The sequence below is a fragment of the Mytilus californianus genome, unplaced genomic scaffold, assembly GCF_021869535.1.
Source record: "Mytilus californianus isolate M0D057914Y unplaced genomic scaffold, xbMytCali1.0.p SCAF_7, whole genome shotgun sequence".
Classification (NCBI taxonomy): domain Eukaryota; kingdom Metazoa; phylum Mollusca; class Bivalvia; order Mytilida; family Mytilidae; genus Mytilus; species Mytilus californianus.
The window spans coordinates 22223960-22250507 of NW_026262723.1; the positions used below are offsets into that span (position 1 = coordinate 22223960).

Sequence of the window (26548 nt, forward strand, 5' to 3'; positions counted from 1 at the left end):
TTACAGAGAGTTATTCTCCTAGGTTCATCTTCTGAAATGGACAGTCTTTACTTGGTTATCATTTTCCGCATATTGACTGAATGTCATGGAAATGGTGAGTGAATGAACTATAATATAAAAAAAGATGTGGTATAATTGCAAACAAGACAACCCTCCACAAGAGACCAAATGACGCAGAAATTAGTTACTATAGGTCACCGTACGGCCTTCAACAATGAGCAAAACCCATAACGCATAGTCAGATATAAAAGGCCCCGAAATGACAAATGTAAAACAATTCAAACGAGAAAACTAACGGCCTAATTATGTACAAAATAATGAAAGAAAAACAAATATGATACACAGAAACAAAACGACAACCACTGAATTACAGGCTCCTGACGTAGTACAGGCACATACAGAATGCTTATCTTAAATGATTTAAACATGTCTGACTACTGCTCAACACACATTTTTAAGTACATATTGTGTGGCAATGGGAAATAAATTTTCATACAGAAAAACACAAAACACTACGAGATCTCAAAAGCAAATAAAATAACAGAAGAGAGATTACTAGGGGTACGGGAAACTTCGGGCCCAGAAAACACATATTACAATATCTGATACCAATCAAATTAATTACATTAACGTTCCCGAATTTTCTGCACTAAATGTGCTTTTCGACAATTAATGTTTCTTCGGTGATTCTCGAAGCAAAATTATTTGAAAGTTCAAAAACATACTACAAAAGTTAAAGAGCTGAGAGAAGCAAAGAACCAAAAGAAAGTCGAACACGGACAAGGTATTAGAGATATGCATGAGGGAGAGACATTTATTAATTCTACATGATTTACAGAATATGATATCATAATAACAACAAATTTTATTAAAACAATAACCCTTTGTCCATGCCACTACCAAAGTACCTGCTACTCTGCTGGTGATACCCTCGAGGACTAACAGTCCACCAGTAGAGGTATATATTTTTTTAGCTGATCATATTTTGTTTGAAAGCTGTATCGTTCAGTCGCTTGAATAACCTTGTTTATTGAGCAACCATGGCCTCCTCCAACATCTGATGTCAATTACGAAGAAAAGGTCGATTTCTTTTAAAAAAAATCAAATCTCGAACCACTAATATCGTTTCAATTGGGCGGTTAGGTTACAGTTTGATTTTACAAAATGATTTTCAATATCACACAACCCTGTGATAAAAGTAAACAAACAACTATTATCTTAGATTGACCCTTTTTTATTATGTTGCTTTACGGTATTACTTGCTAAAAATCTTGTTCACTACAATGACGATGCAGACAATGCAAAAGGACGAGTAGTAATTCCTAATGAGATCATTTAAGCAAAATGTGTTATAGAAATTAATTTTAACTGTTCCCGTATCATACATGTCAGAAAGGATTGTCTTCTATTTGTTCCACCTGAATTGGTTTTAAGGCGTGCCAAAAAATACCATTTACTTAGGTTAACATATGATATCGATTTCAGTAACCACGACGGTTGGGTTATACCAATTATTTTTGGAATACTTGCTTACCCTTCCTGAACACCTGAGATCACCCCCAGTTTTTGGTGAGGTTCGTGTTGCTTAGTTTTTAAGTTTTCTATGTTGTGTCTTGTGTACTATTATTTGTCTGTTTGTCTTTTTTTATTTTTTAGTCATGGCGTTGTCAGTTTATTTTTCGATCTATGAGTTTGACTATCCCTCTGGTATCTATCGCCCCTCGCTTGATCCATTTAGGAGCATCAAAACCTAAGATTAGCATTGCCTGATGGAGTTGATTAAAAATTTCAGTTTTAGGTCATCGAATAATTCATAACATAAAAGTTTTACCTGAAATTTGTAGCATTAAATCCTGGCGAAACATTAACTGATGAGCAAATAATACTCTATGGGACTGAAAGTCTCCAGTGGGACAGACATGATAGAGCTAGTATTGTGTAAAGTAAATTATAATTACAATGTTCCTTCTATAAATTGTTATGCAATATAGTTAAAACACAGCAAAAAAACTTTGATCCTACTTGACAGTTTAGTATGATCAAATATAGCAATGAGGAAATATATGAAATACCACTTAAAATTTTGCACCAATCGCATATAAACATTCTAAATGGTTTTTTGTTCCGTTATTTAACAAAAAACCTTCAGTATAATTGTCATAAAAACTATTAAAGCTAGTGCTTATCTCATATCTATTTCTAAAGGAATATAAAAATTTATGTTGTGCAGTTTACAAAACTTATCAAAGTAAAATGGTAAGCAATTTTAGTATTTCCTGCTGAACTTATTATCGTAATCGCTATAAGCACTTGTGTAGGGAACTGGAGTTTTTAAAAGTAAATGGTAAGCACTTTTGTATTCAGAATCAGCAACAATATACAGTTCGAAGCTGAAATGTAGGATTCAAAATATAAGCAGTCCTTTTCTGAGGGTATGGAAGGCGTTTACAGAATAAATGTAAGCATAGTGGATCAAAATCGCACATAGATGGGCCAAAAACGAAACGATCAGAAAAAAAAAATCAAAAAAACTAAGAAAAGAGAAAATGCTCAAATTAGATAAAGGATTTAGAAAAAAAGCATCCTAAAAAATATAAGAAAACAATAATGAATAACCCCCCCCCCCCCCCTTTTTCCACCAAATCCAGATTATATATTATCAATGTTATTCAAACTTTAAGCATTTTACATTTAAATTTAACGACCACCTCCTAGAACTTTAATTTTGAAATATATGTTTTAGTGCTTTGCCAGAGTTAAAACCCTCAAAACAGTTTCTGTAAAGGCAATACAGAACATGCATCGAAGTGTTAATTATCGATTTAATTATCCTATTCAAATTTGGTTATCATGTGATTACCATATCCAAAATATCATGTGACTTTTTATACACGTATTTAGTGCAAAGACATAACAAACTGGCCAGTTTAAAACAATTGTATATAAGCCCAGCACATGACCGAAAAAACAAATTGATTTGTATGTAAGTAATTTACACAGAATAAAATGCTTCTTCCATCCTCGCCCTTTTTGTAGAAATATTATGAAGAATGATATGAAATCCAAATTATTGCTAAAAGGAAGGAAAAAACAACCCAGAAAACTTTGAACTGCGCACTTTGACTCATAGTCAGATTGACATTTAAATACAGGAAATATTCCTTTTTACATGATTAACTCCAACTACCTAATTAGGCTTGAATTATTCGGAACAGAAGAATTTTTCTTGCATCAATGAATCAGAAGCCGACGATTGGATACGAAATACACTATCTACTAATACCCATATTTTAAAGTTGAACATATGAAAACGTATTGTCCAAAATCCTGTCTATAATATTTTTTTTTCTTCTAATATTTTGGCAATTCATATGGTTATAATTTTCTTCGACTGTTTATGAAGTCTTTATAATAAATCCTTTGGATGTGTACCGAACGAATTTTAATCTTGGAGAACGTAATTTATTTCTTAGTTGTAAATGGCTTGACCGAGAGTATAATCATGAACATACGGATATCGTTCTCTTTAAGTTTGCTGTTATAACATTTCGAAACGATTTTAGATAATGGAATAAATTTAGTAACGTTAATGTTATTTGAACTAGCTGTCAGTATAGCTGTTTAGCTTTGAGTGGATTGTTAACAATCATATCATATCTCTTTTATTTTATAGAGTTGAATATATTACACAATTCAATTTCCGACCTGAATTTACTATTTGTTTTTATTGTCTGTTGATACACTAATGTCACAGGTTAGGGAGAAAAGTTGAGTGCCCACATTATGTTGAAACACGGGATTTTACTCATGTGTCTGTGCCAAGTCAGGAGCCTGTAATTCAGAGGTTGTCGCTTGTTGCTGTTCGTCAGTTAATTGTGTTGGTTTTCTCGTTTGAACTGTTTCACATTTTTTCATGTAGAGATTTTTATATACTTTTGCACATTATATAAACCGTACAGTGATCTATAATTGCTTATATCCTCGTCATTTGGCTTCGAGTGGATAGTTGACGATCATACCATATCTCTTTAGTTTTATATAGGTGAGTATAATACACAATTCAGTTTCCGAGAACATGAAAAGTTTATTCATTATATCTGAAAATGCTGTTAAGCCATTACAACTCAAGGTTGTTCAAGTTAATAGAATAAAACATGGTTATCAAGCGTTGTCACTTATATTTCTAAAATATCAACCAATCAGCGGAATTTTAATTTTGACCAAATCTATTTTGATGCAGATATTCGCAGACAAAATGGAAATTATGGTAAAATAGAATGCGTTTAGTAGATATAAAACATGGAATAATGAACTCTTTTAGCATTAGGAGGATTGGATCGGGGTTCGGTGTATTCACATGATTTGTATGTCTCTCCCTAATCTTGAATTTTTTGTTGTATTTGCCGACCCAACATTTTTTTTTATATATAGTATAGTAAATATAATGAGAGTACTTCAAGTGACTGGATAATATGATTAAAAGGATATGTGGTTAATATGTCAGCCAAAAGACGTCTTGCATATTTTGGTTAAGTTGTGGTGACAGATCAAAAAATAATATCGTTTCCATGAAGAAGAAAATATTGTTGATCTATCATAAAAAAAATCATAAAAAGTTTTGTTCAAGTATGGTGATATTTTTTGTTTCGTTGAAATGGGTTTAACTATAATCTCCAGGATAACTATTTTAATAAATCTTTATTTCCGCGTTAGAAAAAATACTTCATGATTGTTTTAAACCTGCACTTTCCCATGAATTAAATTTTGCGGAAATTTGAAAAGCACATAGTACAAATTATATTTGCATTTTATCAATATGTTTTATGTTTAATTACAGAGAGTTATTCTCCTAGGTTCATCTTCTGAAATGGACAGTCTTTACTTGGTTATCATTTTCCGGATATTGACTGAATGTCATGGAAATGGTGAGTGAATGAACTATAATATAAAAAAAGATGTGGTATAATTGCAAACAAGACAACCCTCCACAAGAGACCAAATGACGCAGAAATTAGTTACTATAGGTCACCGTACGGCCTTCAACAATGAGCAATACCCATAACGCATAGTCAGATATAAAAGGCCCCGAAATGATGAATGTAAAACAATTCAAACGAGAAAACTAACGGCCTAATTTATGTACAAAATAATGAAAGAAAAACAAATATGATACACAGAAACAAAACGACAACCACTGAAATACAGGCTCCTGACGTAGTACAGGCACATACAGAATGCTTGTCTTAAATGATTTAAACATGTCTGAATACTGCGCAACACACATTTTTTAAGTACATATTGTGTGGCAATGGGAAATAAATTTTCATACAGAAAAACACAAAACACTACGAGATCTCAAAAGCAAATAAAATAACAGAAGAGAGATTACTACGGGCCCAGAAAACACTTAAAGCATTGTGACTATAACATGTAAAGTAACTCACCTTCGAGAGGACAATTTTTAAACGAAGAAAGACATTCTTGGACATTAGAGTTCGGGAAAAGACAAATATTTTTGTGTAGTAAAGCAATTTCGCCTGTTTTTGATAAATTCTATGATCTTGTTCTAATTGAGGAACTTTGTTATAAAAAAAAATACTTTGTACAATTCCGAAAGTTTTGTTTTCAATAACATAAAACATTTCTTGTCAATATAAATTATATCGTACTAATACTAAGCTGTTTATACTAATTCTTACTTTTATTTATTATGTTGTTGTTTCCTAAGTAGCAAAGACTTTTTCTTCTGTTTTTATGGAGTTTTTTTCTTTTGTTTCACAAATGGGCTTTACCAGAACAATTAAGCAGACGTTCCATATGGATCTATGGAATCTTAGGGGAAAACAGTTGTTCCGGAATAATTTCATTAATGGTTGATAATCAAATATTCATATATTGTCTATTTGGAATAATTTCACATTTTTATTTCAAAATTAGCACAAAGAGCTAACGAAGAAAGAGTGGATTGCAAAGGACATTATAACAGCGAGGGGTTGTTTTCGTGCTTTTATGAAAAATACCATAAAGAAAAAGGCTGTATGAAAATTATAAAGAAATTTATGCAAAGAGGTAAGCATATTACTGATAACTGTTTATAGTTATAACCATTTATATTTGATTTGACAGTACATACGTACAAAAATATACATACAAATGGAATGACACAAGAGTACTTTTAAGAGCGATGTAGTGCAGAGTCTGCCGATTGTTCCGCCAAATTCCATTCAAAACAATTGACATTTATCTATCTAGTTTCCGTAAGAGAGAAGAAACAAACACAGATATGAATAGCAAGCTAGGCGCATATATATTAAGGTAGTTAATATACTAGTCAACAAAAGAAACGATACAAGGCAATGCATTTTCCATATATAATCAAATTTGATACACTGTACCAAGGTAAATAATTGCCCAATTGGTTTTATATTTACAGTGTTATTTTCTTATCAAAACCATTGATTTAAGGCAAATACACGATTTTTTTGCAATTTGTTTTATTTCAAAAATCGTATTTTCACCCAAAAATTCAAAAATTGATATTAGAACCTAAAACTTTAAACTTCAACATGGTCTGCTCAGATTTTTTTAATCATATTCATTTGCTTAGCAAATGAATGTTTTTCATTGGATAATTTAACAGTTTTCCTATTCATCATATTTTATGATAAATTGGAGTTCAAACTTGTGTATCGTTACTTTTGTTGACAAGTATATACTGGATATTAATATTCATAATGTAATTGTTTAGTTCGATATTCCAAAACATGGTGGGCATTCTAACGGAAATTGTATGCATTCCTTACGAACGGTTGGTATCAATTTACACTGAATTTCTTTCACTCACCGGGTCGAAATCGAAACGTTTTTAAAACTCTCTGTTATCAATATATTACAGAGAGTATAAAATATACTGTATTAAATAGGTTTTTCATAAAAACAAAGTCGTTTCAATGTTACACATTACCGTGGATGACTATTTCAGAACAAAATTATAAATTGTACATTTCTTGTAAAATTGCACCGAAGGAATCCTTAACCAAAATGAACAAATTTGAATCTGAAAGACACTAAGTGTCTTATGCATGTTAGGGTTGCTGTCTCATTGACATATATTCCATATCTGCTTTTATTCATAAGACAAAGCTTTACCTTTGATAGCATATTGGTGTTGCTCAAAATATCCTGCTGTGAATTTAGGAATAGAAAGGACTTTTAGAAAAAAGGCCTTGTGTGAAATAAATTCCGGGGAAATTGGCCGCATCTCTTTGTCCCTGTATTCGTATTGATTGAATGACTGATTGGTTGATGATCGCTTAACGTCCAGTGGGAATTATTTTTCATGAATATTTATGAAGTGAAACTATTAACAAAAAATGCAATAGGTAGATTTTGCGATGTGGGAAGAAGGGCTGGACATTTGTACTGCCACTGGGGGAAAAAGTATGTTGGATAAGGGAAAAATGTTTGCAGTTCAACAGGCCACCTACGGACCCCTCAAACGGTTGGTGCAAGAGGTCTTTGACGTGCAGAGAGCGTGGCACTTTCTCTTTGTGAGGCATACAATTTAACGTTTCCATTCTTACACGCGTGGCTGCGAATTTATACATCCATCACAGTCAAATGGACGCCTCATTTCGTCAATGGTTTTCCCGTCTGTCAGGAGAAGTCCTACATGACCAAATATCTATATCCGGTCATTTTTTGGGTCTATTCGTTTTAAAGTGAATTCACGCCAAAGGAATAATTTCTCCTACTGCTGACGCTTTAAAGTCACACAATATCAAGTGCAATTGTGTGTAAACAAGGATATCCTAGACACGAGATAATATAGTTCTCGTTTGGACTAATACTGTTTAAATGATATAATGCATAAAAGAGGATCACAGGACATACTTAAATTTTAAAGAACAAAAGACCACACCAATCACCAACATGCTGCTCTTCAAAGAAACTAGCCGTAAAAACAAAAAAAGAACAAATCATTGTCGCGATAGTTTGATTTCGAACAGACGGAACATGTTGTGTGATTAAACCAGTATAAGAGCCCACAAACCTCACCCTTTACCGACCTAGACCATACGTCGTTATAGTAAAACAAACAATAAAAAAACTAGCTGATACTAGAGTATATTTTGATATTTAAGATTTTAGTTCCAATAGTATTCTTAATACAGAGAGCATTTGGGTTGGGTTTTTTTTTTAAACTTTAAACTAATTTCTATAGAATTTTTGCGTTGTCAATTATTTGAATTTTTCATTTTTTTAATAAATTTAGTGTGCTTATCAGTTCTTTCTCATTAGCAGCACTTATAAATATAGACACTACAAACTGCTCACAGTCTGAAAAGACCATATTTTGCACTGATTTTACTTGATAAGACTCGACATTATCTCGACAGTACTTAACTGTAATTAACTGTACTCGACTTAGGTTTCGACTTTACTTAATAAGTCTGATTCAGTATTTCATAATCTTGGTGTAGTCTGAAATGGTATCTACAAAGGCTCGACCAGTTTCGACCTTCAAATTTAGTCTTGACTGGTCTAAATCAGCCCATCTGTCTCAATTATATATTGATCTTACAAAATTCCAGGTTATTTGGTAGTTTGGTTCATTGTTGTCAAATTAAAGGATTTAATTAATACGTAAAATAAGCAAGAATTTTCAGTTTTGATTAAACTCAGATAGTTATCTTTAATTATTTCTATGACGTTTTTAAATCAACTTGTATTTTCATAAAACTCTACAGCTATCTCAATTATACATTGATCTTACAGAATGCCAGGTTGTTTGAGAGTTTGGTTTAAGCTGTCAAATTCCAGGATTTAATTAACGGGTAAAAAAAGCTAGAATTTTCAGTTTGGACTGATTTAAGATAGTCACCTTTAAATTTGTTTATTACCTTTTCAAATTAACTTGGATTTTCTTAAAAAAATACAGCTATCTCAGTTATATATTGATCATACTGAATTCCAGGTTGTTATGTAGTTTGGTGTATTGCTGTCAAATTTAAGGATTTAATTAATCTAGGTAAAAAAAAGCTAGAATTTCAGTTCGGACTAAATTCAAATAGTCATTTTTAAATTTTTTTATAACTTTTTCAAATCAGCTTGAATTTTCATTAAACTATACAGCTATCTCAGTTATATATTGACCTTAGTGAATGCATTCTTGTTTGGTACTTTGGTTAATTGCTGAAAAAAATAAGGATATAATTGATAGGTAATTTTAAATAAGCTAGAATTTTCAGTTCGGACTGAATTCTGATAGTCACATTTAAATTTGTTTAATACTTTTTGAAATTAACTTGGATTTTCATAAAACTAAACAGCAATCTCAGTTATATATTGATCTTACTGAATCGTAGGTTGTTATGTTGTTTGGCATATTGCTGTCAAATTTAAGGATTTAATTAATCAAGGTAAAAAAAGCTAGAATTTTCAGTTCGGACTACATTCAGATAGTCATCTTTAAATTTTTTTTTAACTATTTCAAAGCAACTTGGATTTTCATCAAAATCTACAGCTATCTCCATTATATTTTTATCTTACAAAATACCAGGTTATTTGGTAATTTTGTTTATTGCTGTCAAATTTAAGTATTTAAATTATAAGTATCTATCTGAATTTAGTCAAAATTAAAAATTTTAGCTTTTTTGTACCTATTAACTAAGTCCTGAAATTTGACAGTAATACACCAAAATACAAACTACCAAACAACCTAGCATTCTGTAAGATCAACATTTAATTGAGATAGCTTTAGAGTTTTATGAAAATCAAAGTTGATTTGAAAAAGTTATAGAAATAATTGAAAATGACTATCTGAGTTTAATCAAAACTGAAAATTCTTGCTTTTTTACCTATGAATTAAATCCTTTAATTTAACAACAATGAACCAAACTACCAAGTTACCTTAAATTGTGTAAGATCAATATATAATTGAGTTAGATGGGATGATTCAGACCAGTCAAGACTAGATTTGAAGGTAAAGACTGGTCGAGACAGGTCAAGACTGGTCGAGACAGGTGAAGACTGGTAAAGACAGATCGAGATTTGTCGAGACTGAGTCAAGACTGGTCGAGACAGTTCGGGATTGGTCGAGCCTTTGTCGAGACCATTACAGACTACACCAAGATTATCAAATACTGAATCAGACTTATTAAGTAAAGTCGAGACCAAAGTCGAGTACAGTTAAGTACTTTCGAGATAATGTCGAGTCTTATCAAGTAAAATCTGTGCTCGACCTTACTGGTCAAAATATGGTCTCTTCTTTTTAGTTATTCCAACAAACTTTCGTATTCATTTTAGATAGAGTCGTTTGAGAAGGAATGTCTTAACCTCTTTGTCTTAAATTATATCCACATTAACGTTTACGATATTGCCTCGTTTTATCTTCCGGTGAAATGTTTAGACATTATTAAGAAACTAAGGCTTAAAATCTCTCAAGCAAAGGCTGACATTAGATGGTTTGGCAATTTCTGTATGTTCTTTGTTTGTTAATATAAGTCCTTAAGCATTTTTATACATCCGCGGCCTTAAAAGTTTGGGTTTTGTCCATATCAAATTTATAGTTTGTTATTTTTTGTCTTCTATTTAAAGATACCCTGTTACTGAATTTTATTTTGTCCGGAAGATGGTTAGAGAACCGAACTACGAGAATAAACCGTATCGACTATTATGCTTTAATATAGTTTGCAAATCTTTTAAGATGAATTTCAATGATCGTTAATGGAGTTAATTTTGGTTGTGTATTAAACATCTGAAAGTTCGACACAGTTTGAATTTGTTGTTTCGTTCTTTTTCAAGATATAAACAATGAAATTTGTTCCATTGTTCTTGCTAATTAAAGAGAAAACGTCATATGCTTATTAATTTTTTATAAGACCTATAAGATCCATGACGGTTGTACAGAAATATCAACTTTTTCTCTTTTCTGTTTAAAGTAAAAGATTTGTATGAATTTGAGCTTGAATGTGCAGAATAATTATTTTTTACAAATGTTAAAATAATCCGTATAAATTTCTGAATTCTGGTCGTATGATCTATGAGATTGTACCATCCTTAAAAACCAATGTATAGTCAAGATAACCGTCTTTTCAGTATGCAGTTTTTCAGTTAAAAAATCATACATTGTACATTGACTTTTATACATTGTACATTGACTTTTAATGAAAGTTACCCGTGGGAATCATCAGCTGATCTCAGCTCAGTAGTCAGTGCTTTTTAATCCACCATTTTCTACATAAGGAAATGCTTGTACCAAGTCAGGAATATAACAGTTGTTTTCCATTCGTTTGATGTGTTTGAGCTTTTGAGTTTGGCAATTGTTAAGGGACATTCCGTTTTGAATTTTCCTTGGAGTTCAGTATTTTTGTTGTTCTTCTTTTTGGTATTGACATGTTTTCAACAATTTTATAAATACTCCCTTTGATAAATAAAGAAATTATTCAGAATTTAAGAATTAGGCAAAGTTGACCTTAGATTAATCCCTGATATGTCCTTTTTGGTCAGATAGCTCATATTTTTTCTACGTTTTTATAACTCCCTGGCTTTAAAATGTTAAAGTTTGAGTGTTTCTTAATGAAAAACATCCAGAAAAGCACTTCGTACGCATGCAATTTATATAGTGTTAATTTCATTTACTAGTACTGGATCTATACTTTTGGTATATTGGAGTGTTGGTCAAAGAGCTCAGTATTCAGTGCGTCTGTACTGAAAAGATTTTAAAAACAATTTAAAATTCCACTTTGATAACTTAGGAAATTATTTTATAACTTATGTTTCAACTTAGTCATGCAAAGATGACCTTTAGTGAACTAGGCTGTACCTTTTCCCCATTCTCAATATATTTCTTGCGGGAGTCACAGTTTGTGCTCCTTGTGTTAAAAAAAAGAGGCGGAAGATACCAAAGGGATATCCAAACTCACGAATTGACAATACCAGGCTAATAACGAAAAACGACCAAAAGACAAACAACTGTTTACAAAAACCAACATGGAAAACTAAACCCGAACCCAACCAAAAACAGGGGATGATCTTAAGTGCTCCGAAAGGGTAAGCAGGTCCTGCTCCATCCATTTATCCAGATCCTTTGGTTAATTATTTTCATTGCATGTTCATTTAATATCCTTCATTATTTTTTTTTTCTGTTAGGGTTTAAACACCAACAATCAATCAGTTGATGTAACATACAAAATGGATAGTATATATAGTATAGTTTTCGACCTACAATTAATAGTCAACACTTACTGTGGTAAAAAGAAGTTAAAGACAGACGTCTTGGTTGTACTTGTTTCCACTGTTTATTCATATGGTAGTTTTAAAATCACTTAAAATAAAAAGTGATTGGGGAAGGTTTTGGAAAAAAACTAATGTCGTCCTAGCCAGAAAATAATCATTCTATGAGTAATATAAATTTATTTTTCCTTTCATATGATTTCATAATATCTAGCCTGGTATGACAGTCCAACTAATCAATGTTTGGTGGAGCATTCAAAGTTTCCATGTAAAAATGGTTATGAAAACAAAAACTGTACGAAAGAAACGTGCAAAACATTGTTGTTTTTTTGTACAGGTAAGTTCACATTGAACCAATCTTCACATCTTATTGTAATGTGAGCAAATATATTCATAGTTTGTATCAAATATACCACCCTCGACTTGGACGTAAAAAGTAAAAAAAAAAAGCTATTTCTGTCAAAAAGTATTACAGGTTTTTTTTTCTTTTTAAAAGTCAAAAATGCTTCGTTTCAACACATTTTGGTTAAATTGAAGTGTTGTATTCTTTAAATTAACCCTTTACCTACGTTTCTACTAGTATGCATTGTATCAAACGCATTCAGTACCACTTTTTAACGTATGTAAAATTTTAGACAGGATTTCTTGAACATAGACAATTGTGGCCATTTGTGTTTTTCCTTTTATATATTTTGGATAGGAGACACTTATCCTGACGACACTACCGGTCTAGATCCTTTTACGAGCCATCACGAGTTCGTTGGCCGTTATGGAATATCCGTTTCATAGATGATAGCGGATATGTTCCTAATGTCGTAACTACAATCTTGTCCCCTTTTCCCTATTGTGACCTACCGAATTAGATTTATTACCGGGTTTGTACTAACATTAGCAACACGACAGGTGCCACATGTAGAGCAGGAATGGCTTACCCTTCCGGAGCACCTGAGATCATCCCCAGTTTTTGGTGGTGTTCTTGTTGCTTAGTCTTTAGTTTTCTATGTTGTTTTTTGTGTACTATTGTATGTCTTTTGGTCATTTTTCTGTTTTTGTCACGGCGTTGTAAGTTTATTTTCGACTTATGAGTCTGAATGCCCCTCTGGTTTCTTTCGCCTCTCTTTTAGATTTCAGTTCAATTCCCTTTTATTTGTTACCTTAATTTGTCTCTTCCGAATCGATTTACGAGAATTTGAAAATTGGTAAACTACTGTGCCCTGAATTTGGGTTTACTTTTTCATATTGTATTGTAGAAACAGGAGTCGTATTTATAAAAAGCAGTATGACACGTCTATATCAGAACTGCTCAAATATATAATGGCTGTGTAAAGACAAGTAAATGACTTATGTTATAGCCTTGTATAGGATAAAATTAGAATGTTTTTTAACCACAACAGTGTCAAATTAGAGTTCTTTTTATGCTGTTGTTGGTCCTGATAGGTCTTAAAGAATAACATAAAAAAGAATTAATACAAAGGTCGAATGTATACAAAGGTCTCTTTGGTCTCTTGAATTCGAAAAAAAACACTTAAATAAATCTACCAAATAGCATTTTTAATGTGTTTTAAAAACATTAATCTGATAGATATTGGTATTCATAGTTTCAAATTTTGTCTCACCTATAAGTATTACGGATTCAAACTTATTGAATTTAATGCAAAACTGAAAAACGGTAGAAATAGCCTCTTTCCTAGATCTTGTTATTGATATTCAAATATGAGCAAAGCCTTTAACCAAAAAAAATTTTGCTACAGCATGTTTTTTATAAACATGTCAGTGTGTGTGAAATCTTTCTTTTTCGGTAAAGCTTAATATCCATTGTGTTCAAAGCCATTTTTAGGCAAATTTGAACATGTATATGACGTCACAGTGACATAACCAGTGCATTTTGTGTACTATGTCCATATTATATTAATCTATTAATTTATCAATGAAATAAACATAATTTTGAAAGTCTTAAATACTACTAATCTTAATACTTTTGCAATTTCGGGGGCCACATGATGGTTCTTATCATATATCCGTCTATGATTTGCTTTTTAAATTATTTTTTTTAAGCTTTGTTGGTAATTTTTATTGCAGAAAGTATGCGCGAACAAAGATTAAAGAAAAGTGGAAAAAATGGTGCCGAAGTAACAACAAAGATTAAACAAAATGACAATCTTAATAGAAACAATGATACTATGAAGGGTAAGACAGATATAACACATTTACATAGTCCCGGAATATCGATTATGAAGGATCAAAGCGAGCTTTTAATAGTTCAAAAGTAGTAAAGCACTTGTACTGATTGCCTTTTTAGTCTTAGAAAACAAGATTTATTTATTAGTTGGAATTGAACTTTGTACTAGCTTTTAGCAACTGAGAGTACTCTTTGATCGGTATTTTGTGTCTTTCTTATTTTGTTTTTGTGCTTAGAACCTATCAAATGAGTCAAGCCTTTTTCAACTGCTTTATATAGTTTTGTTATTATTGTACTGTAAAACAACTGTTCTAGGTTAATGGTGGAGTTAAGCGCTCACAACCATGTTCGATCTGTTTCTTTTAATAAAGTCAGTTAAAAGGTATATTTGTTTTGTAATTTAAAAGATTTGTCTTTTTTAATGATTTCTTTTTTGTATAATTAACCTTAGAATATAATTCAGATAGAAATTACTTTTTTTCTTACAAATAAGAATTAGAAGGCTACATATTTTGCGTCCACCCTAGTTTTTTCAAATGTAATTTATTGTACTCTTTCTTAAAATGTACATAGTAGATAACATCGACATTGTTAACCATGTTAACGGTACCAAATATATTGTACCAGATACGCATTTCGACAAAGTACTTAAACTATCCTTATATAGAACGGCCCTCCTTAGACACTTAAAGAAACCGCTGTACTTCAATTTAGATATGAAAAGAGTATCTTCATTAACAGACAAGAACAATCTTTTGCATTGCTCAAAGCCAATTTTGAAGAATCGAGGTTAATACCTAGAAATAGAAGATGCGATGATTTCACAACAAAAGTATACTCATATATCCTTTTAAAAGACTTATCAAAAAGTCTATTTAACAAATAAAAATTGGAAGGACAATCTTATTGTGCCTATTTCTTTTATAGATACTCTTGTCATTAAGAGCTAGGAATGAAAGACCTTTTTTTGGAAATTGATAAAAGTAATATCTTACCACCACAATAATTCCCTATATGTGTGATTAAATGTTGTTAAAGCTTTAACATATCTGTATTTATGTATTAATTTTTTGTTTAAACAATGAATATACATTCCATTCATTTCAATATGAGATTTCACTGCAAACACATGGGTATTGAACCAATTAGAAATGTAAACTCTATAAGATGGAGTAGACAAAATATCCTCATTACGAAAAGGATAATACCAATTAGGAAAAAAATAAGTTGTTATAAATTAACCATTATGTTTCCGCTGAAATTTCTTTTTCCGAGATTTATGAATTTGACTGTCCCTCTGGTATCTTTCGTCCCTCTTTTATAACCACTTATGAGTTTGACTGTCCCTCTGGTATCTTTCGTCCCTCTTTTATAACGTGTTTGATAAATACTTTTCGTAAATTTAGAAAAATCGGCAGCATTAGGCAAGTTAAGAGACAATTAATCACCTTAATATCTGTAGGTGTTGTTTATATATATATATATATATATATATATATATATATATGACTGAATAATAGCCAACGACAAATCTTACGGGTCGATGGATCATATAAATATGATACAGTACACTACAAAATATAATATATAACCAGTCTAAAAGGGTACAACATCACCAAAAAATGACAATAAACGAACAAATGTAACTATAAATATTTCGGATAACAGATATCCTTCATCAGTATGAGCACGATGTAATATGAATCAGATCAATCTATTCTGATTATTTAACTATAGCAATCTTGATTTCTATACAATAAAAAAAGTGAAACAGTTTCACCCGAACATCATATGTAAAGACGCTAATAAATTTTTTAAATTTCCAAAAAACGACTCAAAGACATGCCTAAAATGAAAATAGTAATTAGAGATATGAACTGGCACAACTCTAAAATTCCAAAATGACGTCAATTAAGATGTAACAACAACTGCGTGTAAATACATTCCCCAAAAAACAGCACTGATCGATATAAGCTGGTAAAATATGTCAAACAGATGCTGCGTCTTTATCATCCCAAATAAATAGCAGTTTTATAATGAAAAGAAAAAATAATAGTAAATAAGGGCTAAGGTTAAAAAATTGGACGTGGATGCGTACTTGTACATCCCTACCAAATGAAAAGAACCCTGGTATTTAAACTAGTAAAATTAAAAAAATTCCAAAAGAATCCTTAAAACTGTAAGGGTCAAGTAAGGAAGCCGGAGTAACTGGAAACAAATGATGTCAGGAAAATGAGTGATGGTAGGGAAAATGAGTGACTCATTCTATGTTTTTTTCATTTATGCCCTCTGGGGAAACTGTCCTTAGCTTTCTTAGCCAAAACCTTTCCCGAGCAAGTCTTTCGGCCCTTGACCAACCCTCGTTGTGGTCTATGATTGTGATTGTAAGGTTTTTGAGATCAGCTTGGGCGTGCCCAGGTGATCTCAAATGACGACTTACGGGGAGGTCGGGCTTGCAGGTGTAGTCACTTCGATGACCATTCATGCGTTTGTTGAATGGCTGTTCTGTCTCGCCAATATACTGCATGCCACATCGACACTGAAGAAGGTATACAACATTCTGTGTTTTGCAAGTTACATTACAAAATATAGTGTACATTTTCCTGACATCATTTGTTTCCAGTCACTCCGGCTTCCTTACTTGACCCTTACAGTTTTAAGGATTCTTTTGGAATTTTTTTAATTTTACTAGTTTAAATACCAGGGTTCTTTTCATTTGGTAGGGATGTACAAGTACGCATCCACGTCCAATTTTTTAACCTTAGCCCAAATTTACTATTATTTTTTCTTTTCATTATAAAACTGCTATTTATTTGGGATGATAAATACGCAGCATCTGTTTGACATATTTTACCAGCTTATATCGATCAGTGCTGTTTTTTGGGGAATGTATTTACACGCAGTTGTTGTTACATCTTAATTGACGTCATTTTGGAATTTTAGAGTTGTGCCAGTTCACATCTCTAATTACTATTTTCATTTAAGGCATGTCTTTGAGTCGTTTTTTGGAAATTAAAAAAATTCATTAGCGTCTCTACATATGATGTTCGGGTGAAACTGTTTCACTTTTTTTATTGTATAGAATTCAAGATTGCTATAGTTTAAAAATCAGAATAGATTGATCTGATTCATTTTACATCGTGCTCATACTGATGAAGAATATCTGTTATCCGAAATATTTATAGTTACATTTGTTCGTTTATTGTCATTTTTTTGTGATGTTGTACCCTTTTAGACTGGTTATATATATATATAAGTCTATAAAAAGGACCAACCAGCAAATTTACTATGTACCGGATCGTCTAGAATAGACGATACTGTGCAGATAAGGAAAAAAAATTATATAAGTCTAGAGATTTGCACAACGATACTAATATAAGATGGTATTATACGAAGATGTTGTTAATAAATCGTGTTGACAAATATTTCGGCTTAACAAATAGCCTTCTTCGGTGTCAATTATTTTAACAATACTGTATTGTTAAAATAATTGACACCGAAGAAGGCTATTTGTTAAGCCGAAATGTTTGTCAACACGATTTATTAACAACATCTTCGTATAATACCATCTTATATTAGTATCGTTGTGCAAATCTCTAGACTTATATATATATATATATATATATATATATATATCAAGTTCTAATATTTTATTTCGACTCTTCAAAATTCAAGAGTCTATCCTAAATTGAGGTAAATTATATGGCCTTCCAAATACCGTTTCGATCCCTAACATCACTGAAGAGACTTTAATTGTCGAAATCCTGATATGGTGTACTAATTTTTGCACCTTTTGTTTGCGGTATACCATCTTATTCTTTTCTGTATGGTATTAAATTAATAATTTTAAAAGATCCATTTTGTAACATCTTGTGATCCGTTTATTTGGCAATCGCCAATAGCAGTCAACAGGGTTTAAGAACATCTGTTGTTCGATCTGTTAGTCAAATGCGTTTTGTTAAAATATCCTTTTTAAAAACTTTTTTGGTCTTTTGGAAAATGTTGTTTGTGCTGTTATTAGACCCCTCTATCAAGAAATTTGTTTTGCATACACACGTATAAAAATTGCGGTTTTTATCTAACGCAATCATAGGTTTGAACGTTGTTTTCAATTTAGACTTGTATGTATCAAGTGGTACACCGTGGGATCTTTAGGTAGCACGGTAGTATTTGCATTCCAGAATTTAGGTTGCTCTTTTGTGTACCCTACTTAAGTCAATGTATCTGAACATTATGATTGGACAGAAAATACAGTATCAACTGAACATACTTTCCCAAACTGAGGGATGAATCAGGTGTAGAAAAATATGAAATAATTTTACATACAGATGAAAATGAATTTTTGAGAATTTTTTTAAATTTTGTATTCACTGCACGATAAAAGACCTAAAAGCACTAGTGGCCTTAGGTTCTTAAAGATAGCAAAAAAAGTAAACGGTCATGATACATATTCAAATTCATTTCTGAATAGTAAAATGAAAGTACTTCAGTTAACTGTGAATGTAGAATTTTTAGCAGTGTTAGAAAGTGGTGAAAATTCTAAAAAGGCTATCATTATCCCTTATGGGTCAGAAAATACTACCGTGCCACCTTAAGGGGGGTATACATGTTTACACTAAATCAATGAAGGATTTTTTTTTACCTATGCAATTTGTAAGTTTATCAATAAAAAGTTGATTAAGGGCAACTATGATAAAAACAGCCCTTAAATTCCACCCCTGGGAGTGAAAATTGCTGATTCAGCAAATTTTGCCTGATCTTTGGGTAATAAAGTAAAAATTTACCTAGAAAGTAGAACTTCATTATTTTTATGTAACTTGCAATACATTTTTAATTATAAATGCTCGCTTTAATTTTTCGCAGTGTCTGACACATGTGCAACCACTGGAATTTGAGACGCGACATTTTTTTTGCCTGTACATCCTATTATTTTCACCGAAATAAATAAATTGCATAATTTCTTATTTTTTTCCACACTAGTACAGCTTTACTAGTTTTCTTTAGATTTAATTTGTAGTTCTGTGGTAACATGACACCAGTATGAGCTTTTTTGGAACCAGCAAGTGGTTAAGGGGTCCTTACTTATTCATTTAGCCCTCATATTTGGCTGAAATAGAGATAGCAATAGGGGTTTCTTTACACTGACAAGACATTTTCTTTTGACAAAGAATGTAATTATGACTGTTTATCAGCAAGATTAAATAGTTTATTCATTTTCCATGCAAATGTCATTAATTGTTTTGATTTTCTGACAATGAAAAGCACAATAAAGGTAAAATGATTATGTAAGGGGACATAATTTAACTTAATGCATACATGAGAAATAGACAAACAGTCAACTTAGAGATATATTCTAGTACATATATTGTCAAAAAGATTTTAGAATAATAGTTAACTGCCATCTAAAGAATCTTGTTGTGCTGCCTTCATAATCTGAGAATGCTTAAAGTAATGTAAGGCATGCTGTAAAATGTGGAATGGACTTTAATATCATTTTTCATGATTTGGTGCTTAAACTGTTTCTTTCTGTCAGATTAACTATAAATAGAGTTGGCAATCCAATAATTCCTCCTGTATCACCATGTTTGACTTCTGTGTTGATTTGAAACATCATATATTTGGATTTTGTTCACTCCTTAAGTAAAAATGGTAAGATGATAAAAAAGTGAAAATCTGCCAGCTGGGGTAGATGTGTAATCTTTCATTTTTTTTTGGTAAGAAATAAGTGCAGACTAGTATTCCTTATTGTAATATGTTACATAATAAGAAGGCTATGCATCATAGGTGTCATGACTGATTTCAAGTTTGAAATGTCTTGGTTAAGGTAGCACGGTAGTATTTGCATTCCAGAATTTAGGTTGCTCTTTTGTGTACCCTACTTAAGTCAATGTATCTGAACATTATGATTGGACAGAAAATACAGTATCAGCTGAACATACTTTTCCAAACTGAGGGATGAATCAGGTGCAGAAAAATATGAAATAATTTTACATACAGATGAAAATGAATTTTTGAGAATTTTTTTAAATTTTGTATTCACTGCACGATAAAAGACCTAAAAGCACTAGTTGCCTTAGGTTCTTAAAGATAGCAAAAAAAGTAAACGGTCATGATACATATTCAAATTCATTTCTGAATAGTAAAATGAAAGTACTTCAGTTAAATGTGAATGTAGAATTTTTAGCAGTGTTAGAAAGTGGTGAAAATTCTAAAATGGCTATCATTATCCCTTATGGGTCAGGAAATACTACCGTGCCACCTTTATGGCGTTTAGCCCCAAACTTTATTTATTTTTATAAAGCAATACGAGAAGCACACCAAATAATCCACATTGCACTGCCAATCCTTTGATGTGATCATTTATTTCTAAGCGAACACACAAATATAATCGAGTAAAACAAACACACAATTAACTTAATAAAACTAAAAAAAAAAGAAAAACGTAAAGGGAATTTTTTGCCGCTTCAAAAGATACCGTTCCTGTGTATTTTATTCAAAATCATTTGCCTTTTTCAAGCATTCAGCTCTAAATGTTTGTTGCAATATTAAATTTGCTTTAACTGCATTTCTTGACTAATCTCTACTGGGTACGAATATATTGGGAGCGAAGTATAACCATGAGAAACAATCAGCCGAGAATTAATCAAAATGTGCATAATAAACCGAGTTGATGTCAGTTCTTTTGTTATTGGGTGCATGCTAACCTAGAAAAGTCAAATATCAAAGATATTGCGTCAACGTAAAAAAACATAAATTGATGTAAATGTATGGAATGTTTTTAATATATGGGTGTCATAGCTTTTAGTCATATATATCTTGGAGGTACGAAGTTTCTACCATGTTGTAGGGTTCATTATGCTTAGACAGGTCTTTATTCTTTTTACAGATACATTGATAAATTAATATCATACGTATGAAATTATTTAATATATTTTTCTTCAAAATTTCAGTTCATACATGCGTGCAACTTGTGAATAGTGTCTATCTTTTTCAGAGATATTCAAACATGGAGCGATAGTTCATATCTCTGTTGGAATAACAGGCACAATCATACTATTGATACTGATTACTTTGTTTGTATGCAGACGAAGGTAAATTTATTTTTGTTTGTAACACCAACTTTAAAAATACAATTGAAAGATCAGCTTTATTATATTTTGTGATTTGTATAGTGATGTTTGTCTTTTCGTCGGCTTTGCTTTTTTTCCTCTATTTGACCTCTGATTTTTCCTTTGGTTTCTTCTCCGCTTCTGCTTTATTAGGTTGTACTCTTGTATCCTCGTTCTCAAAGCTTTTTATTTTTGATAATTCATGAGCATGATCTACCGAGTCACGACACTTCTACCTTGACTGAACATCTGCAAAGTACATCATCAATTCCTGACAATAATTATCGATTATCAGGCTTTCTGCATATTTTTACTGTAAAATAACAATTGTGAGTAACAATATGAAGCTCTTCGTCGTGTTAGCGCAGAGAACGAGTTAAAAAGGGTTCATATTTTGTCGAACATCTACTATTTTATAATATCGAATTGATGAAAATCTAATGATAGACTGTGCTTATGTTGTTGTTTTTTTTTTTATAAAAGAGGCAATAGTGTTTGTTTTACAATGACTACAAAGTCTCATCAGTGTCGGGTCAAACATCATGACATGTTGATAAGTCCGGCCCGGGTGAAAATTTCAACGTGCTGACCAATTATCAAATAGTTTACTTTAAATGGTGTTGAAAAACGACATGGTATACCTTGTCTGAAAGGTTTGGATGAATGTAATATGTTTTATAAAAAGAGAATAAGAAATCAAGGAAACTATTGAAACAATTGTTCTTAGTTCTCATTTCACCATTATTCTAATTACCAATTATTACATATTTGTTTAACAGATCAAAGAAAAAGAAGAAAAAACAACTGACAAGAATACAGTCTTCCGACCAAAGTACTGAAATGGCAAATCTTAAAAGTGGTCCGTCTAGAACGAAAAAGGAAGGGAACAATATTCTTTCTACAAACAAACCATTGGATACTGAGGAGGCAGAAGGCGAGTACTTTGTTCTCGATCCGTCCGTTACTAAATATGATAAAGTCTTGAACAGTCAAGTCTTACCAGAGGTTACAAGGTTCAATGTTGCAGAGGGTGACGAAAACTTTTACTATGAAATTGATGAAGATAAAATCGAACTCTCAAAACATATACAGGAGGATCACCAACAGAGGCAAATAGAAGATGTAAGTGATACAGTTATTTACCATAATGATCAGACAATAAATATAGGTCCATTAGTATATGACAATACATACTGCAATGTAACATCACAGTAGACAATGAAAGCAACGGGAAAACAAAAGTACTGGCATAAATATCTATATAACGCTCGTATGTATCATATATATTTTTTACATGGACCCTTATGTCTACTAAGATTCTTTGTCATTGTTTTACTGACAATGAAGGATTATCTATAATAGGTAATGTGAAATCTAAATAAAGTAAAGGTTTCGATGTAAAGGAGGAATCATAACAATTTTTATCACTGTCTGACGAAAATGATTAAGACATTTTCCTATACTTTTTTTTATAGTTGATGGTCAAGCTTACTAAACCTTTATTGACATTTATGATAATTTTAAATAACAATTTTTTTTAAAGTTTCACCTTCGATTTACAAATTGTACAAGAATTGAAGTACACCATGGAGATTCAATGCAAAGACCTATATTGATACAGAAATATACTTTGATACGGTATGGGCTTTACTCATTATTGATGGCCATACGGTGACCTATGGTTGCTTAAATCTACTTCATTTGAACTTTGTTTGATAATTGTGTCATTGGAAATCATACTACATATCCTCTGTTTTATATTTGATACGTGTAACGCTTATGGATACCTTTCAAACTACATTTCTGAACAGGTGATATCACACAAGAATTCAGAAGATCACAATATGTTTAGAAACTCCTTTATTTTTGAAACAGCCATTAGCGCTTTTATATCTTTTGTTTAATAATTGTAAAATAAGGAAACCTATATAAATACAAATTTGTCTAATGACGGCTTCGAAATGAAGATATTAACTTTAATCATAACCTTTGTCGGTCTCATTTAACAGAGCTTTTTCTAAAAATAGGAATCGTAGATACAAATTTCTTGTTTAAATCTTATGAAAAAACCGCGCGGATTAAAAAGAAAAAAAATAAGTACGAAAAAGTGGCAAGATCAAAATGATGTAGCTTCTATCAACACAATATTTGTAACGCTTGATTGATTGCCATTTCAACAAACATTTGGTATTCCAATGGATATTAATTTTGGCCCCCTACTTGTCGACTTGTTTTTGAACTTGAATTAGATTTCATACAAAACCTTCCCAAAGACAAAATTTAACTACTGTTTGCTCTATTTAAGAGTTCCGTATGTGCATGTGGGAAAACATTGAGGACAGTTTTCATTTTTTGTAGGTGTATCCTCTTTTGATTAGAGAGCGTGCATAGCTTTTCCGTAAACTAAGAAATTTTCATGATCTCCTTAATATTTAAACATTCCTTTTTCGACTCTATGGACTTTTCTGTAGAGGAAAATGTAAACATAATTACTACTACTTTACAAATTATTAATAGTACTAAAAGGTTTTACTAGTTTTTGTTATGTTATGTTAAGTTAATTAATTGTTTATTTTAACATGCATTTATTTGTTATTTGATTACTTGTGAATAGCTAGTTTGTCAACAAACAAGCATTACGTGTGTTCCATTGTCTTGTTCTTTTTTGCTGTTTTTTTTCTAGACACTTGCCATAAATTCCTATAAATTTTAGAATACAGGTACGTAACAGTTTTTATATTCGAAGCAGCGAAAAACATATCTATGATTTTAGTTTATACTTGTGTAAAATTGTGTAATTATTTTTACCTTCTTTCATAACACATATATCTATATATATATCAAAATTAAAAAAAAAGTAAAATTTTTACATTACTGTTTTGTCTAGCACTTTCAGCCATCTTGGGACTTGTCAAGACTATGTCGTATAGAAAGAAATTAGAGAAAAAAATTATTAAAATATTTGCCTCAAAGATAAACGGCAAATAAACATTCCGTAAACCTGTGTTATCAACAAATTTTTGTAGGTGTATCCTGTTTTGATTAGAGAGCGTGCATAGCTTTTCCGTAAACTAAGAAATTTGCATGATCTCCTTAATATTTAAACATTCCTTTTTCGACTCTATGGACTTTTCTGTAGAGGAATTTATTTTTCAACAAATTGTCGGCATTTCTATATGAACGAACTGTGCGCCTCTCCTTGCCGACCTCTTCTTATTTTCATATGAATCGGAGTTCCTTCAGACAGTTGTCAAAAACAAGAAGATCAAAGAAGCCAGGTTATTTAATTTCACTTTCAGATATATTGATGATGTTCTTTCCATTAACAATCCGAACTTTTCTGATTGGGTTTCATTAAGATATCCACCAGAGCTAGAAATTAATTAAACAACAGACACGGCTTCCTCCGCCTCATTTTTAGACTTATACCTCGGATATACATTTCCCAAATTATTCGGTATTCAAGAGCTTGCAGCTCCTACTCAGACTTTGTAAAACGTCACCAGTGTCTGAGCAGAAAGTTGATGAACCAGGGGTATGTCAAAGAACGTCTCGTCCTTTTTCTAAAAAAGTTCATCGGAAGGTACCAAGAACTTGTTGATACATATTCCGTATCAACTTCACAAATAATACACGATGGTCTTGAAGTATAGATTTTGCGTACTGACGTTGTTTATCATCTTAATAACGTGTTATAGTATTCTTTTATTTATCTTTATTAATAATACTTTTATTGTTAAGTCTGTTTTTGAGATATCCATTTGACGTGACTCTGTGCTTATGTATCCCGTCATACTTTGAACGACAAAATTATTTTATTTATTAATATTACTTTTACTGTTAAGTCTGTTTTTTGTGATATACATTTGACGTGACTCTGTACTTATGTATCTCGTCATAATTTGAACCACACAATTATTTTATTTATTAATATTACTTTTACTGTTAAGTCTGTTTTTTGTGATATCCATTTTACGTGACTCTGTATTTATATATCCCGTCATACTTTGAACGACAAAATTATTTTATGTCTACCTGTGCGAATTTCAAACGCGCGATTTTACGCAAGTACTTAAAACCTTCCATCCTTTATGGGTGGATTTTACATAGATACATAAAATCGTATAATATAAGCAAAATAAGGATATTAAATTTGATGTATGCCTTTTTGTGCTTCTTCGTTACATTTGTTTGTTTTTATAGTGATTAAGATGATAACACAATGTTGACTGCTGTGCCCCTAATTTTGACATTTTTACCTATTGTGTCTGTTTGTTTTGTTCATGCATCGTTGTCAATATAATGGAATTTGATGCGACTGTCATACAAGTGAGATGTTTAGCTAGCTATAAAACTAGGTTCAATCCACCATTTTCTACATATTTATATAATTCTGAACACGGTTTCAAAATTGTTTACGTATTTATATATATATATATATATATAATTGAATGTCTGAATAATAGCCAACGATAAATCTTACGAGGCGATGGATCATATAAATATGATACAGTACACTACAAAATATAATATATAATAAGCAAGTCTAAAAGGGTATAACAACACCAAAAAATAGTAAAATCCTGAACAAATATTAAATATTTCTGATAACTAATATCCTTCATCAGTAAGATGTCAAATGATTCTTATCTTGACATGTGGTAGTCGAACTGAAATAATAATCTTGAATGTCATACAAATTATCACGAATTAATACGCTGGTAAATTTTTTCAATATTGATGTTTGGGGGGAGGAATAAATTCCTTAAAACTGTGAGAGTCCTGTACTGAAGCCTGAGTTAAAGGAAACAAGTGATGGAAACGACTCATTTAATGTTTTTTTTTTCATTAATGCCCTCTGGGGAAACTGTCCTTTACTTTCTAATTCAAAAACTTTCCCGAACAAGTCTGTCGTCCCTTGACAATCCTCGTTGTGGTCTATGATAGTGATGGTAAGGATTTTTAGATCAGCTTGGGCATGCCCAGGTGATTTCAAATGATGACTTAGGGGGAGGTCAGGCTT

The 26548-nt window shown here is 31.5% G+C and overlaps 1 protein-coding gene across 1 annotated transcript; it reads left to right on the forward strand.

The window, feature by feature from the left end:
* Nucleotides 1–24955, forward strand: LOC127707671 (uncharacterized). The gene is made up of 7 exons (XM_052212325.1): nucleotides 1–94; nucleotides 4838–4925; nucleotides 5938–6069; nucleotides 12452–12574; nucleotides 14317–14424; nucleotides 21411–21507; nucleotides 22305–24955. Exons 1-7 carry the CDS (start codon nucleotides 86–88, stop codon nucleotides 22738–22740), a joined length of 993 nt encoding a protein of 330 aa, XP_052068285.1. The 5' UTR covers nucleotides 1–85; the 3' UTR covers nucleotides 22741–24955.
* The last annotated feature ends 1593 nt before the right edge of the window (nucleotides 24956–26548 follow it).

Coding starts and splice junctions, on each gene's coding strand:
- LOC127707671 (XM_052212325.1), top strand. Junction 4,926..5,937: donor GACTGAATGTCATGGAAATG/GTGAGTGAATGA, acceptor TTTCAAAATTAG/CACAAAGAGCTAACGAAGAA. Junction 14,425..21,410: donor AAACAATGATACTATGAAGG/GTAAGACAGATA, acceptor TATCTTTTTCAG/AGATATTCAAACATGGAGCG.